General features: G+C 36.9%; 1 protein-coding gene and 1 long non-coding RNA gene across 11 annotated transcripts; one reads left to right on the top strand and one right to left on the bottom strand.

Annotated features, from left to right (window-relative positions):
- Positions 1-372: 372 nt before the first annotated feature.
- Positions 373-5,855, top strand: LOC112737855 (uncharacterized). 10 transcript variants are annotated; one of them, XR_003169113.3, is made up of 9 exons: positions 373-806; positions 1,011-1,258; positions 1,976-2,817; positions 2,915-3,313; positions 3,598-3,662; positions 3,986-4,090; positions 4,682-4,781; positions 4,913-5,037; positions 5,515-5,855. It is a non-coding gene; the product is annotated as an uncharacterized lncRNA (long non-coding RNA). The 10 variants fall into 10 exon arrangements; XR_011869523.1 differs by having other exon boundaries at positions 409-539; XR_011869526.1 differs by having other exon boundaries at positions 425-539; positions 1,011-1,313.
- An 11,785-nt stretch (positions 5,856-17,640) lies between these two features.
- LOC112733220 (uncharacterized) lies at positions 17,641-18,141 on the bottom strand. Its single transcript, XM_025782111.1, has one exon. The coding sequence runs from the start codon at positions 18,139-18,141 to the stop codon at positions 17,641-17,643; it is 501 nt and encodes a 166-aa protein (XP_025637896.1).
- Between the last annotated feature and the right edge of the window lie 1,049 nt (positions 18,142-19,190).

Raw genomic sequence — 19,190 nt, 5'->3', positions numbered from 1 at the left:
AGTCCAATGATTTTGATTTGGAAAATAAATTTTTGGGCAATTTTAAATTTTAATGTGAATAGTTACATATTTTTGTTATTTCTTGTTTATATGCATTTTGAAGTGTTAGGTAAAATTCTGTTTTGAAAAAAAAAATTTTGCCTTTTGTGCGTGCGCACACTTTCATACTGCCCCTCTATTCAGAGCATGCGCACACCTAAGTGCGTGTGCACACTTCTTCTCAAGTATGCCTATCACGCGTACGTGTGAGCTTCCGTTTTTCCCTGGCCATGCGTGCGCCTGCTAGACGCATATGCGTCGCTTCCAATTTTTCACCAGTCCCGCGTACGCACCTCTTTGTGCGTATGCACCCCCAATTCACTACAAAAAATGGATATAAAATGGCATCAATATAATGGCGGTTATATAAAACCGCCGTTATTTTCATAAAGTGAGGCGGTTTATGCAGCTGCCATAATTCGTTTGTAGAAAGTGGTAGTCTTTTGGTGATTTAGGCGGTTTTAAACGCCATTACTTGCTCAGTTGCTCCTGCTTCACTGGTAATTAAAAAAACTATTCTATTTCACTAATAAAGGCTATGCTATTCAATCGAACCTCCATCACAATGTGAGAATCAAGAAGAAACTCCATCGTAACATGAGATCTGCGATCTCATCCACGATGCTTTCCTCTGGCGGCAATGCCGTTGTTGCTGCCTTCGAAGGAGCGCTCTTCTTTGATTAGGTTTTCTGGCTTTGATTTGAGGGTTCGTTGCGCCGCCGCTCATCTCTTCGTCACCATAAGCAACGCTATCATTGCTGTCCTCGGTGGAGCTTCTGCTATCTAGTTTTGTACATCTTTGTTGATCTTAAATTTTCTTAATTCTAATTTGGATAAGCTTTTACAAAGCCTTTATTTTCTTTTTCCCCTTCAATGGTGGTCCTGATTGGTTGAATTTGAGTTTTGTAACGCTTTCGTCTCAATAGCTCTCTAAGTATAATTCCCTTGGTTAATTTTCTTTTTCCTTCTAGGTATAATCTGAGATCGCACATCGGAGGGAGAGGGAAATGAGAACGAGAGTGAGTTCATCTCAAACCCTAGAGTTTGTCGCCGCCATCGTCACCACCATTCATCTCATTTCAGCCGCTTTCATCAACCTTCTGCGTTCGAGTGAAGGCGCCTCTATCGACGTGTTTCAAAATCTGGTCACTACGCCATAGCTTATGAGATTGAGCGAATCACCTATTCCATTAATGTGTCTCCTCCGCCAGCGGCGCCGGTGCGTTCTCACTTCTGCATTCTCTTCTTCTTCAATCCACTCAACATTGCTCGTAGTGTGTTTCTGTTCATTCTCAATTTCTGTTTGTATTCTCTTTCTCTTCTTGTTTATTCTCAGTTGCTTATTTTCTAACTGTATTTCAGTTTAGTATTGTTATGCTTGCCATGTGGTTGATGAATTTCCTGAGAGAGATGGAAAAGATTGGAACTTGTTTTCTGTTATAGATGATGATTCTTTGGTGCTTATTATTATAACTACTGCATGTTCATCATTGTGAAATTTTGAAATTTAAAACTAGCTTAGCTCCCAATGTGAATCCAGCAAGGACATGCTTTCTTTGTTTTCTTTATATAGAGTAATCGTGAAAAGAAAATTGTTCATTGTGAGGGGAACATATATTGAACTTATAAGAGGTTCCTCTGCTAATTGATTCAAGTGTTTGTGTCTTCAAAAATTGACTTATAAAAAAAAGGCTATTTTGGTATTTGTTAGTTCAAGCTAAGGACCAGCCTGTGTAATATTTTCATGTTCTTGTTATGCTTTGGTATTTTATGGAGCTGATGAAAGTGCCAAGAGTGGAGGCAAAATTAAGAGTGTTCTCTTTCAAGATTCAGTTTGGGACTTAGATTTGCTGATTCTCAAGATGTTTTGTCTGAATTTGTTTTCAATTTGGTTTTTCTTATTTCACTTCACTTTATTTTTTTCCACTTGATGCAGGCTGAAGACTTCAAGAGGAGTTTACACTGTGAACTCTGCCTGTGAAGAGGTACTTGATATTTAAGTGAAATAAAAAGTCACACTTGACAAGATTAATTAAAATAAAAAAACTAAAGCATTCATTCCCTACAACATTTAGAAAATGTTAATCAAATATCACATAAGGAAATTGGAAAAAGTTAATCCATGTACCACTGTATGCGTTAATTGACCAACGAGCTAAAATGGTCATTCATTCTTTATTGGGGGGAAAAGACAGGACTAACGACGTATATATATTTGTACTTTGTACGTAACAGCACCTTAGATTTGATTATTTTTTTCATGGAGCTAACTGTTTCTTTCTTTTAAAATAAAAGAAGATATCTTAAATGTAAAATCCAATTCATTAATTAGTAATTACTTTAGAATATATAGTCATCAATGATGATCAGTTTATGAAAATCTATCTAATGAATTATATTAGAGATTTGAGATATAGCTATTACGTAAAATAGTTAGGTCGGCGCCAAAAGTGGTTAGCTCACTTGAGAGTTAGTTACAGTTAGCAAGTTAATTAGTTATGTAGTTAGAAGATATTTATGTGGAGTCAGGTAAAGATAGTGTAGCAGAGTAGTATATTCCCAATGGATCTCTCCATTATCACTTAAATTGGAATGAAGAAGCTCTAACATGGAAGAAAAGACTAGAAATATGCATTGGAGTAGCAGAAAGATTGAGCTACCTTCACACAACATCAAATTTTCACCATAACATAAAACTCAGCAACATCCTTTTGGATTATGATATGGTTCCCAAACTCTCAGATTTTGGGCTCCCATGGTCCAAGAAAATTCATGCAGGTGACTTTTTATTTTCATTTTTATCTTAGCAAAGCAAAAATACTTATTTAATCATTTGTTGTTGTTAACCAGTCACCAATTCTGTGGCTTATTACAGAAGATTATGCTGCTCTGGAGTTGTTACAAGGACATGATTTCACAGATAAATGTGATGTTTATTCCTTTGGTATAATTCTCTTAAAAATGGTACTAACAAACAAGCTATCAATTGTTGAAGGGGTTATTTATCTCAATCTAAAGGGAAAGATTGCACTACAGTGTTGGGAAGTATTCTTGAATGTCATAAAATGCTGTTTGAAGTTTGAAGCAAATGAGAGACCAACAATGAATGAAGTGATAGCTCAACTTCAACATGACCTGGCACTGCAAGAGGAGGCAGGTTCCAACACAAGTGGTGATTACAACTTGTTATCTGTGACCTTTGATCCTCCGGTTGGAGGAAGCATATATTACTAAGAACATTACAAGTGTGAAAAGGGATTGAGAATTGAAAAAGGTAAATATTATATGAATAGCCTGTAATAATGTGAACTGTTTATATTGTTATATACTTTTTGGTAATTTTTTAATTAGATCTTTATGTATAACTAGATGGTAAAAGATAATAATAATGTTCTAGGTACCATTGTAATGATCAATGATTTGATAATACTTTATGTAAAAGATGAATAATAGAACACAGAGCAAGTGGTTTTTGGAATCAACAAATTTTCCATCTGTAGCATATGTTTTGTTGCTTGTGATCTGTATGATTATCATTGTGATCTTCTACTTATACAGAGGCGAAGAGACAGGATCAATGAGAAGATGCGTGCATTGCAAGATCTCATACCAAACTGCATAAGGTTTACTCTTTCATTTTCATTTTTGTTATGCGGACCAGAGAATTTTCATAAGCATAATAGAATATTTATCATCACTAAATTTTAACTTGAAGCAAAAATATTATAGAATGACAGCAATAGATGTCAATATTTAAGCTTCACTTTTGTTTGGAAGGTTCAATTCTCAAATTGAATATCAAGCATGCCCTCTCACTAAAATTCATAAAAAAGAAGAAGCTAAAGTTCAATACCTTGAACATAAACTAATTGCAGTGATCAATGGCTTTTCTACTGCTAATTATTTCTACTGATAAATAACATGCTGATTGAAAATTATTGAATAGGGTTTGATGTGGGAGAACTCTCAGAAGAGAGTCTGGATGATTGGGAAGGTTTAGATGCATTAGCAGCACACATAGCTAACTTGCTGTCAACAGAACCAGCTGATGGTAACAAATTTTCCAGGCCTAAATATGTTATATTTCATACCTGAATCAATCATAAGCTAGATTATCAGGATCTATTAGTAATATGGTTATTGTGCAGTTATAAGAAATTTTCATATTAGAATTGCTAATTTAAGATAGTAGATTTCAGACTAAAGTGTAATAAGTTGCTTGGTTAAATTTATTTGTGTTGTCCAAGTTAATGGTTTAACTAGTTTACTATTAATTGTTAACTCTTTGATTCTTTTTTTTTCTTTTCTTGATTTTGGTTTGGGTTCTATCGAATTTTGTATAGTTTTTTTTCCTTCTTCACTCGTTGCCATTTAATAAAAATCATCATATAAACTATTAACTTTAATGATAATCTAAGATTTCTTCAACCTTTAGCCACCACTGATATATTTGGTGCATATAACTGACAGCAAGATCTCTTTGATAAATTTGTATATTATTCACATTACATTTTTTGGTGCAAACATGGCTTTTGGTTTCAGCGCAAGCATCCCCTGTAGTTTAACTTCCATCATTTTCATTTCTTCCCTTTTTCTGGACAGTTGAAATAGGATTAAGACATTATGCCTTTAACCTGTGCAGGGAAAATTGTTCGCTCTCCTCATGGTGTCATGCATGGGAAAAGCTCTTTGGTGTATTATGATGAGAAAGGAGAAGATGGATTATTTGCCGGATTATCAAAGTAGGGATTCATTGATATTATTTATGAAATTCGATTTTTGTATTCTGATTTGTTTGATTTTTTCTATTTTCTATTTTTGAGTTGTGTCATTAGTTGGCCTTACCGCGCTGTTATTTTCAATCCTTTCTTAGCTGGTAGATATCACAGCCTTGTGATCGAAAAGGAGAGTTTTCCTCATGAAGAACTTGAGGTGACAGCCTAGACTGAGGATGGTCTTATAATGGCAGCTCGTCATAAGAAGTATAAGCATCTACAGGTAACACCCTATTCCTTATATGGGGATTTCTTTTGATCAGATCAAGAAAAGATTCATCGCCCTTCTCTTAAATTCAGGAAAATAGTGTAATCTGGTTTTCAATTTTGATATGGAGTTTAGCTGACAGCTTTTGAAATATTTTGAAATTTCGTGGACCTGAATTTAGAGTTTGTAGAGATCTTTATCATCATCACTTTTGTTTAATATGTGCTTTGTTACTATTTTGATGTCCGAGAAGTCAATTTGGGTATAATACACTACAAAGGTACATAGCATGAGTTAATAAATCAGTACGTCTGTGTAGACACTAAACTGTGCTGCATATTAAAATATAAACTCAATTGAGAATTTGATGTTTGAAAAGGTGAATGTACAAATCAAGAATTTACTCTCTAGCATTGAAGGGGTTATTTTGGTTGTTCATGCTTTTATTAACCAGCAATTCTGTGCTAAAGTTTAAGTTCTTCAAAATTGCAGGGTGTGCAGTTTCATCCAGAGAGCATTATAACAACCGAACGAAAGGAAATTGTTCGAAACTTTATCAAACTCATTGAGAGAAAGGAGGCTGGTGGTTCATGAAAATGTTTAGTGCTGAATATTAATGCATTGCAACATTTGTGGTGTGATGACCACATACATGAAACGGAAAACAGTTTAAGAAATTCATTGGCAAATCTATAAGTTAGGATTTTATTAATTAAATAGCAATGAGCAAATATCAGGTTAGAATGAATTGATTCATTATACTATAAGCGATAAATGTGATTGTTGTAGACCTACAAATTGATTCACTAATAAAAAATTATATATTATATTAATATTTTATTTATGAGTTATATAATATTTCATTTATGGATTATGATTTTTTGCTATTGTGAAATTTTAATCACAAAATTATTCATTTAACGCGATAAAAATAACAGTAAAAACTATTTTTTAAACGATAAAAAATGTCACTGTCATGGTAAAACAGCGGTTCAAAAATGCCATTTTAACCAACCAAAATGCTACTGTCAGGGTAAAAATGGCGGTTCAAAAATGCCGTTTTAACCAACCAAAACGCCACTCTGTCAGGGTAATAATGGCGGTCAAACCGCTGTTTTAACCTATCAAAAAATTGCCATTTTAACCCTGGAAATAACGACGATTAGAACTGCCGTTTTAACCAACCAAAACACCACTCTGTCAGGGTAATAATGGCGGTTCAAACCACCGTTTTAACCTATCCAAGAACCGCCATTTTAACCCTGGAAATAATGGCGGTTTTGAACCGCCGTTTTAACCTATTCAAAAACCGCCATTTTAACCCAGGAAATTGTGGCGGTTTTCAGAAAACCACCGTAATAACAAGAATGGCGCCCAAAATTACGTCGCTTTACGAAACCGCCATTATTGGTAATAATGGCGGTTCAAACCGCCGTAAATACCCAAAAAACGGCCGTTTTTACCATAATTTTTTGTAGTGATTCAACCCCTTCTGGTGGGAGCGCCCACACAACTTTGTGCGTCCGCATCCCCCTACTCTTCCCTTCCCTTCTCTTTTCCTCTTCTCTGAGCCAACCATTCACCGTCAATAAGCTTCCATCTTCTTCACCATCATCATCATCCATCACTGTCTCAGACCACCACACCACCACCGGCGATTGCCGCAGCTGCCATCCCTTTCCCCCTCTCTTCTTCCTCCTCTCTCATCTCTCTTTTCTCGTCCCTTACCCCTTCTCTCTTCCGCTTTCCCAAGCCCTGTTACCCTCACGCTAATCCACAACCCCGCGACCTTCCTCTTCGTGTAACACCCTAATATTCAAATCCTTATGCTCGAGTCATAAGTCAATGATATTACGGTGGTACGACTCTCAGGTGGATTTTTAATAAATAAATATAGGTAATTTCGAAAGGAGTATTAATCGAGACGCCTGAAAAGAGTAGAAATAAAATCACGAAGACGTATCTCTCACGTTTCGACAACAAAAGATAAACCGTGAAGTCGAAAACGATATGCGGACAAGGCATAGAGGAGATTGAGAGATAGATAACAGATAGATATATATAACATAAGTAAATAGCCACTAGTCACGACCCGCGAAGTTTAGGTCGGCTAGGGTACAGTATGAAAGTAGTTGACAACAGTATGTCCTAATCTCTCCCGAAGGAAACATGAGAGCCTCTATAGGCAAATTCAAAGAGTTCAATACATAATATAAACTTTCCAAAACAAAGGTGGAGAGATTCTAATCAAAACACAAAGTAGAGGAAATAAAGATCTTCGCCGTCTCTCAGACGACCCACAACTCACTTCTGAGCACCTGGACCTGTATCTGAAAAACAAAAGATATATACGGAATGAGAACCCCGGGCCCATGGGTTTCCAGTACGGTAAAAGTGCCAAATAAATACAATGCACTGCAATAAAACTCACTAAGCATCCTAAGCTTCTTCACCAATTATTCATCTTAGGTTTTCGCTAATCCATGAATAGGCAACTGTCATAAGGGAGTGCTAAATCTAATTCATGTTTCACATGTTTCCCAACTCGCTGACTCTTCCACGAATCAGACTCAGAATTATAAGCAAAACCATCACCAGTTGTTCTGCCTCAGCAATTCTATATCAATACATCATACACTCGCCTGGAGCTAGTGAAACCACATCACTGCGTCTACCCAGGGAGCTACAATTATCTCATTCAATAATCATCATCATCATGCAATCGCATCATCAATTCATCCCATCAAGAACAACCCTCAACACCCACCGACACCAGCATGAGGGGCCTCTCAGTTGTACAAACACAAGCAATACAGGCAAGTAATACACAAATATGGTACAAGTAGAACAAGTAACATATAGTCAGGTAACATGGCATATATGATGTAGAAATCCAAAACAAATGGCAAACCCAAACAATTCAAACATATGCAAATGATGAATGCCTGCCCTATGGCTGATGATATCATCTGTCGGTTATATAGCCAACCCGACATGTCCTGGTAGCTAACCATTGGACAGAAACACCCATTGCGGAGCAAGTAGGTTTGAGCTACAACCCCCTTGCTACTACCCGCTCAACCCAGAGCCAGTGGAATAACCACTACTGCGGCTACTACCCAGGCGGGTGTTTAAAAACTCAACCTGGAGCGAGTGGATTCACCACTACTGCCGCTACTACCCAGGCGTCACAATCTCTGACCTGGAGCAAGTGGGACGAACCACAACCCTTGCTACTACCCAGGTATCTCAAGCATTGGCCCGGAGCAAGTGGGACGAACCACAACCCTTGCTACTGCCCAGGTATCTTAAACATATATTCATTCAATCTCAATTCATATTATCAACATTCATTGTTACCAAATCTCAAACATTAACTTGGAGCAAGTGGGACGAACCACGACCCTTGCTACTACCCAAGTATCACAAATAAACATTTATTTATAATCACCCTTCATTATTATCAATTTTCAGACAATAACCCGGAGCAAGCGGGACGAACCACGACCCTTGCTACTACCCAGGTATCACAAATAAACATTTATTTAAAACTCCATGATTAAACTCGTTTATCATAATCCTCCTTTCCCGTCTCATACCGAAGCAAGTGGACAACGCCACTGCCTACTACCCGGGGTCGCACATCACATTTCAATATCTTTTCATTATTATCCATTTAACATATTCATTTATTAATCATATATGCATTTATACTCAGCCATAAACAATAATGGCTTTGCCGTAACCCGGCAATAACTCAGCCATCCGGCTCATGGTCCAATCAAGAACGGGCCATTTATCAATAAATATAGCCATCCGGCTCATGGCATACACGGTACTTCCACCGTCATCCTCCATATCTCATATAATCATCTTTGATCATCATTGATCATAACTTTTCCCCTTGCTTCACTCGCAAGTTACCACATCCCCTAGCTCCTTTCTCATTGCTAGGCATATCATAATGATTTAATACATAAGAGGTGAGATCGGAAGCTTAGAAGTATGAGATTTGGCTTTTAAAACTCAAAAATCAACTTTGGCATGAAAACAGGGCCACGCGTACGCGCACTCCACGCGCACGCATGGATGGCCAAAAACTCATCGACGCGCAAGCGCCATATGCGCGAACGCGCGGATTGAAAAATATCCAAACGGCGCACAAGCGTCAGCCACGCGTACGTGTGGGTGCTCTTGCGCCCAGGCACAAAACTGGCACAACCCTGGCACAACTCTCTGGAAAATGGCTGGGCAATTGGTGCAGCGCATCGACGCGCCCGCGCACACCACGCGCACGCGTGGATGGTGCTTTCTGGAAGAACGGCGCGGACGCGCCAAGTGCGCCTACGCGCGTAGGGTCGTTCTGCTAAAATTTTTTCTAAGTTAAAAGCTGCAGAATTTACAGATTCAACCCCCAACCTTCCGACGGACATAACTTTCTCATTTTAAATCATTTTTCACCCGTTCTTCGAACGGCATGGACATCCCGGATCCAATTTCATTTCTAAATAGATTTGGCAGAAAACAGAGATCCGTAGTCCAGGTTATGTCCCGTCAAAGTATGCCCAAAAAACCATCTTTTCATACAAAACCACAAAGTGCCATTTTCAAAACAAGCCATTTTCAACTCTTTCCAAAGTCAATCAAAACATGCCAATTTCAACCCTTTTTGAAATCAATCAAAATGTACCAAAATCAACATCAAGCCATCCTCAACTCACACATTGACACTTTCGCAAACTCAAGCACATTTACATATCATATACTCTTCCTCATGCCAAATTTCAACAACACTATTTCCAATCAACTATCATTATACATAATCAATATCATACTCACTATCACGTGGTTTCACCCACAAATCAACCTTAATCACTCCTCAAGTATATATCACAACATACATATCTCTAATGCATCATAATACCATCAAGGCATCAATAATCATAATCACATATATGACCACATAATATATCTCAACCAAAACCAAACATGCCTCATCTATATAATTTCACCCAAATTTACCAAATTCCACACTTCAACTCCTCAAACCTTATTGTTCAATAACCAACCCAATCATTCATATATTCATTATCTGAAATTCATCCAATCACTTGTGTCATCATACAATGCACACATCAACTTACCTTTCTTACCTTTCCCCGGCCTCCGGCCCAAAATTCACGGCCTCCGGCCCAATTTCACAATTTAAATGGATGAATCACAATTCAATACTCATTACCCAGTACATCAAATTCTCAATACACCAAGCATACAAGGCTACACAATCCTCAACCCAATCATTAATTCACATTAGATACCAACTATGCATATTAGCACCAACCATTTACGCAATCCAAACTTAATCCTAGGGGCATCTAGCCTAGGAATTCTCATCACAACACACGGTACTTAAATGAAACTTAAACCGTACCTCTTGTAGCCAAACCAATTGAGCCTCTTCTTTGGAAGTCTTCACCAACCTTAGCTCCAAGCCTTACCAAAGCTCCTCAAGCAATACCAATCTCCCAATTGTGCACCAACATCACCAAATACACTAACATAACCAATATCACATACATACATCAACCTAGGGCTCATAAAAATGACAAATCACAAGGGTTTGAGCACTTCTTACCTCAGCCCATATGAAGTAGGGATAGAACTCACTTAGAATCCATGTTGGAGTATCCCTAAACACCCAAAATCACAAGATTTCAACACTAACTACCCAAAAACGTGTAATAGTGGGGAATTTCGAAAATTGGGCAGAGATGAATAGAATACTCACCACCAAACTTAGATAGAATTGTAGAGAATGATAAGAGCGACGTGTGGCCGCAAACGGCTCGTCAATCGGAGCTCCGTAGCTCAAGTTATGGTGGTTTGAAGATCAAAGAGAGTTAGGTTTTCTCTCTTCTCTTCTCTCTTCTCAAATCAGCGCCCCAACCCCTCTTTTTAGGGTAAAATGAGCTGAAATGCTCACAACTAATGTTTATATATGTTGGGTCTTGGGCCCACTTAGGCCCGGTTCACTTATTTTTGCCCATTGGCCCAATTTTGGGCCAAAACCTTTAAGATTAGCGCTCTAAATCGCACTTTAAATATTTCTACCTTCCCTAATTATAATTCCTCATTTCTTAATCTTATTTACCCATAATCAATTTCCTCAGCTGTAGTACCAGACAGATCTCAGCCGGTACTGCCGGTCAAAATTCCACTGCGCGCTTTTACGCAGAAAACTATATTTTCCGACTCGGAAAAATTCACTGAATCCAAATATCATATTTAAATTATCAAATTCCAATTGCCAAATCTTCCAACCATATTCGCTCCTATTTAACTTATTATTTAATTAATTTCGGTTAGACCGGGTATTACACTTCACGGTACCCTAGCACCTCAACACTCTCCTTCCCTGCCTTAAACCATCATCATGCGACCACCTAGCGCCGCCAGCAACCCTAATCGCCAGCGAGCCACACCACGCTTCGCTGCACCCACCCTTTCCCTCTCCCTTTCTTCTTCTTTCCGTCGGCTTCACCTCCGCGATCCACCATCGCCAATGCCACTGCCCTACTTCTGCGGCACCTCTCTTTCCCCTGTTCTCCATCCCTTGCAGCGAGCTTCCTGCCACCGACGACCGTACGTCCGCCGTTCACCATTGCTACAACACATATATCCCTTTCCCTTCTGCTCTATTCATTCTCTACTTCCCAGATTTTCGTCTTTCTCATGTTTTATTTCGTTTAGTTTATTACTGTTTATAGTTAATTTTGCTTATTTTAGTTTAGTTAGTTTATGCATGCTTAGTTGATTAGGATGTTTGAGAATCTGGCGTGGATAGTTGATTTAGGTTATGTCTTGTTTGACGCTGCTGCATAGTTGTTATTGTTGCTTTACTCTTGTTGGTGGCTGATTTTTGAAACAAACAATTCCTGGATATGGCTGTTGCAGTGATGATAATTTTGATAAATTTCTGAATTCGAGTTGTTATTGCTGCTGGATTGTTCATTATTACTGTTTTGAGGCTGTATCTTAGGCCATTATTTGCTCATTTCTGCTGGTTGCTTAATTGGTTATGGCTTAATTGTGCATTGCTATTTGCTGTTGTATGTTGGTTTATTTGTTTATTTCATATGAATTCACATGTGATTTTTGTGTGTTTAGTGTTAATACATTCATATGAAACTTGGTTTGATTGAGCAATATTGGAAAATAGGCCAATTTACTACTGAAATGCTGCATGATTTTTTCTAACCTTGTTTCATTAAGACATTGTTTTATTTGGTGCAACAAGATTCTATTTGACGAATTTCTGTGTAAAAAAGAATCTTGTTTGCTAAATGGTTTTGGAAATTTTCTCAAGAGCTTCCTTACAAGTTTTGGTCAATTCTTGAACTTCTTTGCTTGTTTTAAATTGTGTGTTATTCATAAGTATCACATAGCCTTAATTGATTTTTCAATTGACCATAAACTTGAAATTCTTTTGAGAATTTGAGCCTCTTTTGCATAAACTCACAAGTTTAAAGGTTTTAAATCTATGTGGTTGATTTGATTCATTTTATTCATACCTAATTTACATTAAGTCACATAGATCATGGGGTTTTCAATTCTTGTTTCAACTTATGACTTTTATGCTTCATTGGAATTTGGTGTTTGAATGTTACTTGGTTAACTTGTTTCTCAATGTTTTAACTTTGACAATACCAAATTGATTTAACTTATGCCAAATGAGGATAATTAGCACTCATTTGATTATGTGCTCCACACATACATGTGCATTACTTGTTTTGGCATTTTGAATTGTTGAGAAGTTAAACATGAACTTGCTTGTTTTAGAATTTGTTGGAATTTTCAGAATTAAGGGACATTTTTGCTATGCACATAACTCTTGCCTTTCTTTTTGTTTTCAACTAACTCTTTGTTTGTCTTCACATAACTTTTGACCTTTGTTTTCTTTTTCAACTAACTGTTTTTCTTTTTTCTTCACTTGACTTTTAACTTTTCTTTTCTTTTTCAACTAACTCTTTCTTTTTCCTCACATAACTTTTAACTTTCCTTTTCCTTTTTAACTAACCATTTTCTTTTTCTTCACTTAACTCTTGACTTTCTTTTTCCTTTCCAACTAACATTAACTTTTTAATTGTTTTCTTTTTTCTTCGTGCATAGCAACAATGCTCCCTTCTTCTCTTTATCTTTGATAAAGAAGTAAGTTAGCTATCTTAGATTACTTAATTTGATTGGAAGTTACTTCTGTTTGCTTTTAACTTAAATCTTATGTATGCTTCCATTCAAATTTTTATTATCTGTTCACTTCATATGCTGTTTTGTGACTTAGTTCTTTCCTTTTCAGCACCACCATCGTTCTTGCAGCCACTCTATCGCCTGACTCACTAGCTGAAGGTGGATGTGATGACAGTGACGACTCCTTCCACTCCACCTGATCTTGAGCACCGAGACGGTGCTACATCTTAAGTGTGGGGAGGTTGTCTAACTTCAGCAGCGCATTTTGGGTAAAAAATTTCATTTTCGAATACTTTTAGTTTAGTTTCTTATTATGCTTTTTAGTTGCTTTGTATATATTTCATATTTTTGAAAACCTTTTTACTTATTTTAGTACTTTTTACTTAGTTCATTGCATCTTCTAATTTTGCTTGTACATAACCTAGTATGATATTGTAGTGATGCATATTTTTACATTTTCTTTTAATTTTGGCTTTTACATATGCTTTTTAGTGTTTAGTTATGATTGTGATTTGGATGATGTGATGATTGCACCTAGTTTAATTTTTTATACAGTTGCTATTTTGGTTTGATTGAAATTAGGAATTAAACTTAGGATTTTTGACCTTTTCCATCCAATCACATTATATACATATATAAAATAAAAGCTAGTCAATTTAATGAAATCTCCAAGAAACTTACTTTTTATAGGGAATTGAAATTCAAATTGAATTGAGTTTAAATCTTTTAAAACTTGCATGATTCATACATTGTGGAATATGATTTGTGAGTTAAAGAACATGCAACTTGTGAGTTTCGAGCCTTATTGTGTGGTTACATTATTTAACCACTTATCTCATTCTTGTGTGTTTTCTTCTCTATGATTACAATCTTTGGTTTGTTTAATTCTATATGTCCATTATTTAGTGTATATTTATGCAATTATGTGATTGAGGCCATCACTTCTTTATAGCTCACTTAACCCAAAAAAGCTTACCATTTCATTTACCTTTGTTTGCCACTTTGAACCTTTATAATCCGATCCCTTTTTTCTCTTTATATTGCCACATCACTAACTTTAAGCGCAAAACAATTAATTGTCCCTAATTTGAATCTTTGAATAGCTTAGGATAGTGAGTGTGTGTGTCAACTAAGTGTGGGAAAGATTTGGAAACTTTGGTTGATGAAAATGTGTTTTAATTCTTATTGAAAAATATTAAAAATTTGGGTACATGCTCATGTAATATTATAGAAACTATATGCATTGATGAGTTGGTATATATTATGTTCTTGAAAAAAAAAGGAAAAAAATAAGAAAAAAAAAGAAATAATGAAAAGGGGACAAAATTACCCCTATGAGAAATTCAATAAAAATCATGCATATGTGATGAATTGCATTTAATGCATGAGAGTGTGTATATGTAAAAGTGAGATTATGGGTAGCTAAGCTTAATATTAAAGTTGTATAGATTGTGTATGTGCTAGGTGAGAACTTAGGTTAATCAAAGATTCAAATGCAAGCTCACTTAGCCATATATATATCTTTACCTTTACCCTTAGCCCCATTACAACCTTAAAAAGACCTCATGTTTTTTGCATATGTACATTAAATTTTTGTTGATTGGTTAAATGAAGAACAAACTTTAGAAAGCATGATTAGAGGAGAATTGAGTGGATTGACCCTAAACACTTGAGCGACTAGAGTGCATATATAAATCCGGTGATGGTTTAATTACTCAATTCCACATTTCCATCTATGATCATTGTTATCTTGCAAGTTTGTTAAATTGTTTTATATGACTCAATTCAATTGCGAATATGATTTGGTTATGATAGTCTTAGCCCTTGATTGTATATAAATGCTTTCTTGGAAATTAATTTATGACTTGGACTAAGTAAATACGTATAGATAGTTAGATAGTATAAGGAAGGATAGTTACATACATATAGATAGATTGTATACAATAGTTACATTGAATAATTGGTGATTCCCCTTCTTATCTTTCTTTGGTATAGCATGAGGACATGCTATTGTTTAAGTGTGGGGATGTGATGAATCCACATTTCATGATATTTATTTGCTCTATTTGGGTGGATTTCATCAAATTTTCTTGCATTTATCTATTGAAATAGCATAGTTTCATTATTTCTTCCTAAATTATGCTTGAAAGTAAAAACATGCTTTTTAGGCCTTTTAATTGCTAAATTTTATTCACTTTAATCCCATTTGATGCCTTGATGTGTTTGCTAAGTGATTTCAGGTTTCCAAGGCCAGTATGGGTTGAAGAAGTGAGAAAAGAGCATGCAAAAGAGAAGAAATCATGAAGAAATGGAGTTTGGAAGTTTCAGCATCTGTGCGTACGCACAATGATGCGTGCGTACGCACAATTGTGAGCTCATGACAACGCATACGCGTGAGGGTGAATTTCATCAGGACACGCGTACGCGTGACCCTGGTCACGTGAGCCCATTAATTACAATTCGTTGGGGCAAATTCTGGGCCTCCAAAACCCAGTCCAACTCATTTCTGAAACTATTTCAAGCCAAAGTGAAGAAGGATGAAGGGGAGAGCACTTAGGTTTAGGTTTTTTACATGTTTTAGCTTAGTTTTCTAGAAAGAGAAGCTCCCCCTTCTCTCTAGAATTTAGGGCTTCTAGCTTAATTTCTCTTTAATTTCAGTCTTTAATTCTTGTTTTAGTATAGTTTCATTTATGTTATTATGATCTCTTGCCTTGATCTTCCTAATTTCTTTTGTTACTTCTCAATTTTGCTACTTTTAGTTTGTGAACACTTGTTAATTTTGGTTTTATTAATGCAATTTTGATGTTTGATATTTCTTTGATGCTTGTTTGAGTTTTGATTATTATTTTCATGCAATTGGTAGTATAGATTTATTTTTATTGCAATTTATGATGTTTTTCACTTTTATGCATGCTAGGTATTTGATAAAATGTCTCTTCTAGCTTTTGTATAGTTTTCCACACTATTGGCTTGGAATTGGGTAATTAGGTGAATTTGAGTCATAGATGTCCATTCCATATTGTGTTAGGATTGTTAGTTGGTTTGGTTTCCCCTAACGCTAGTCTTTCACTAAGTTAATTAGTGAGTTGATTAGGACTTGTGGATTGAGATCAATTATACCCTTTTGACTAATTCTCGATGTTAGGATTGACTAATTGGGATTAATTCTATGCAATTACCTTGTTTGTGGTCTATGATTATGATAGGAATCCTCAATTCCCCAATCCTTGCCAAGAGTTCTTTTTGCCATTTAATTTCTATTTTTGTTACTTTAATTGCTTTTTATTTAATTCTTGCATTTTAATTTTCTTGTCACTTGCAATCACAACCCCCAATTCCTCATAGGCAATAATTGAGCACTTAATTGTAATTCCTAGGGAGAACGACCTGGGATTTAAAACTCCCAGTTTATATTTGTTTTGAATTGTGACAAATTCTTTATTTTAAACTTTGATGAGTGGATCCATTGCCGGTTTGGACTATACTTGCAATGGAAGTTATTTTGTGAAATTCCAAACCGGCATAAATCTTCTTCATCAGCCAGCCTTTCCAAGAGGTCTTTAGCAATTACGCATTCGTTGGTGGCATAACCGAACTTTTCGTGGAAAGCGCAATGCTTCGTCTTCTCAACATATTTTTGGTCCTGGTAGGAATCTGCTCTGTTCGGTGTTTTGATCATTTTTGCATTGAGTATTTCCTTAATGATGTCCTCTCTTTTAGTATTGAATTATGTGTACGCATCGTATTTGGGCGTAGGGGTGGCAACACTACCCGAACCCGCGGGTACCCACCCCGCCCCTACCCGCTCGGGGCGGGTAATTACCCGCCCCCGTACCGGGGCGGATTTTAACGGGGCGGGTTCTTGGACGGGGCGGGGCGGGGTCGGGTTTAGGTTAAACCCGCCCCTACCCGCCCCGATATATATAATATATATATAAATATATATATTTTTAATATATAATATATGTTACATATATAAAATAATTAGTAAAATGATTAATAATATTATATCATATATAAATTTTTACTTTAATTTATGTTATGTATGTAAATGGTGGTTATATAATTTTTAAAATTTTATTTTACTTGTTGAATTTAATGATTATAGGGGCGGGTAGGGGCGGGGCGGGTATCCGCAGGGGCGGGTTAGGGTTTTACATTTTACTACCCGCGGGTAGGGCGGGGCGGGTTTCATGCGGGTTTTTTGTAGGGCGGGCCGGGGTCGGGTAGAGCAAAAACCCGCCCCTACCCGCCCCATTGCCACCCCTATTTGGGCGTCAATTTAAAGGGCTTCTTGTGGTCTTTGTTATTTTGGGTCTTGGGTTGATTTTCTTCATCTCAGGGAGGTTGTTGTCTGTCAATTCGTCGAGCTTCTTAGAGTTCCTCGATTTCCATTTGACCATCTGCCTTTTCCCGAAATTCTGCCAATGTTTTCATTTTGGTAACAGCTATTGTTTCTTGAAACTTCCCAGGGTGGAGACCACTTTTGAGAGTGTGTAAGTGGACTTCTGGGCTTAAATTTAGGATTTCCATGGTTGCCTTGGAAAACCACGTCATATAATCTTTTAGACTCTCATGTTGCCCTTGTTTGATGGTACTTTGGTAGTCTGATCCATGTACATATATCCTTGAAGCGCCAAAATAGTCGATGAAAGATCGGCCCAGCTCTTCAAAAGAGGAGATTAAACCTGCAGGCAACTTAGAAAACCAAAGTAATGCATCACCATCTAGAAAAGTAGGAAAATCTCGGCAAAGTATAGGTTCAGAGGCACCATTAAAGAACATCATGGATTGGAATTTCTTAATGTGGACGTGGGGATCTCTGAATCCCTCATATGCCTTGAGGGCGGTGGGCAACACAAAGTTCTTCGGCATTTTAAATTTGACAATGTCCTCTGAAAAAGGGATTGTCAATTGTTAGTCTTTCTTTTGGTGGGGTAACCTCGTCGAATCTTGATCCTTGCGGTCGTGTTCCGTTTGAGGTTGCACTCTTTGGATCCTCCACATTCGACTTACCGTTGCGATTTGATTCCAACAGATCGGCCATCCTCTTAACTTCGGCCAAAAGGATGTTGTTCAGGGCTACCAACTCGTCATGGGTGGGCGGAGGAGTCGGCGGTGCAACATCATCGGCCATGATCCTGCAAAAACTAGCAAAACAGAATGTGCATGGGGATTAATTTAAATAAAACGAGCCCCACAGTAGACGTCAAATATTCCATCAAGGATACTCTTTCGAGTTATAACTTGACCACGTGTCTCTGCAAGTCTTTGTGGTCGCTGGGAAGGTTATCCTCTGAACTTGGGCTTGAGCATGGAACCTGCAAGAAACACTCGAACGCTCAAATCAATAATCTTATCAATGATAAGGAAACTAGTGTATCTTATTTTTTTTGGTATTATATCTGTCCCTGTGAGATTGGTTCCACGCTGTTATATAGATGAGCCAGATCAGTCCCTGCAACGGCTTGTAGAGTAAGTGGTCAACTTTCTCGAAAAGTTCATTATGCTTTTGAATATCTGTTTCAGTTGTGCGAGAATCTCGACTTTTGTGGGTTGCCAAGGATTCCTCATTAGTCTGGTATATGCTCGTACATTTATTCGAAAACCAAGGTTGTTGGTATAGTCCAATATATACTGCATGCATCAATTATCCAATGTATAACTTGTCAAAGTAAGATGAAACTGGCGACTTCCTTTTTGATGGGTGAAGAATATCTCGGTAGTGCAAAATGTGAGTACCTACAAAAAGCACTATGAGATTTAAGTCAGGTTAGATCCAAATGATGTTGGTAATATGTTAATAGTTTTAACTAAGATTCTAAAAGTTGAATCAGTCATCAAACTTCTCTAACTAGCTAATGATTCGTATTAGAGGTTCAACTAATTTAATTATAACTCAATTAGAATTATAATAAAATAAT

Source organism: Arachis hypogaea, chromosome 13, assembly GCF_003086295.3.
Source record: "Arachis hypogaea cultivar Tifrunner chromosome 13, arahy.Tifrunner.gnm2.J5K5, whole genome shotgun sequence".
In the NCBI taxonomy this organism is placed as follows: domain Eukaryota; kingdom Viridiplantae; phylum Streptophyta; class Magnoliopsida; order Fabales; family Fabaceae; genus Arachis; species Arachis hypogaea.
The sequence above is the reverse complement of the archived record's forward strand: the minus strand, read 5'-3'. Positions and strand labels throughout refer to the sequence as shown.

What these genes read in the sequence shown, in the direction of transcription:
- LOC112733220 (XM_025782111.1), bottom strand. Translation starts at nt 18,141, where the DNA reads ATGCCGAAGAACTTTGTGTTGCCCACCGCCCTCAAGGCATATGAGGGA.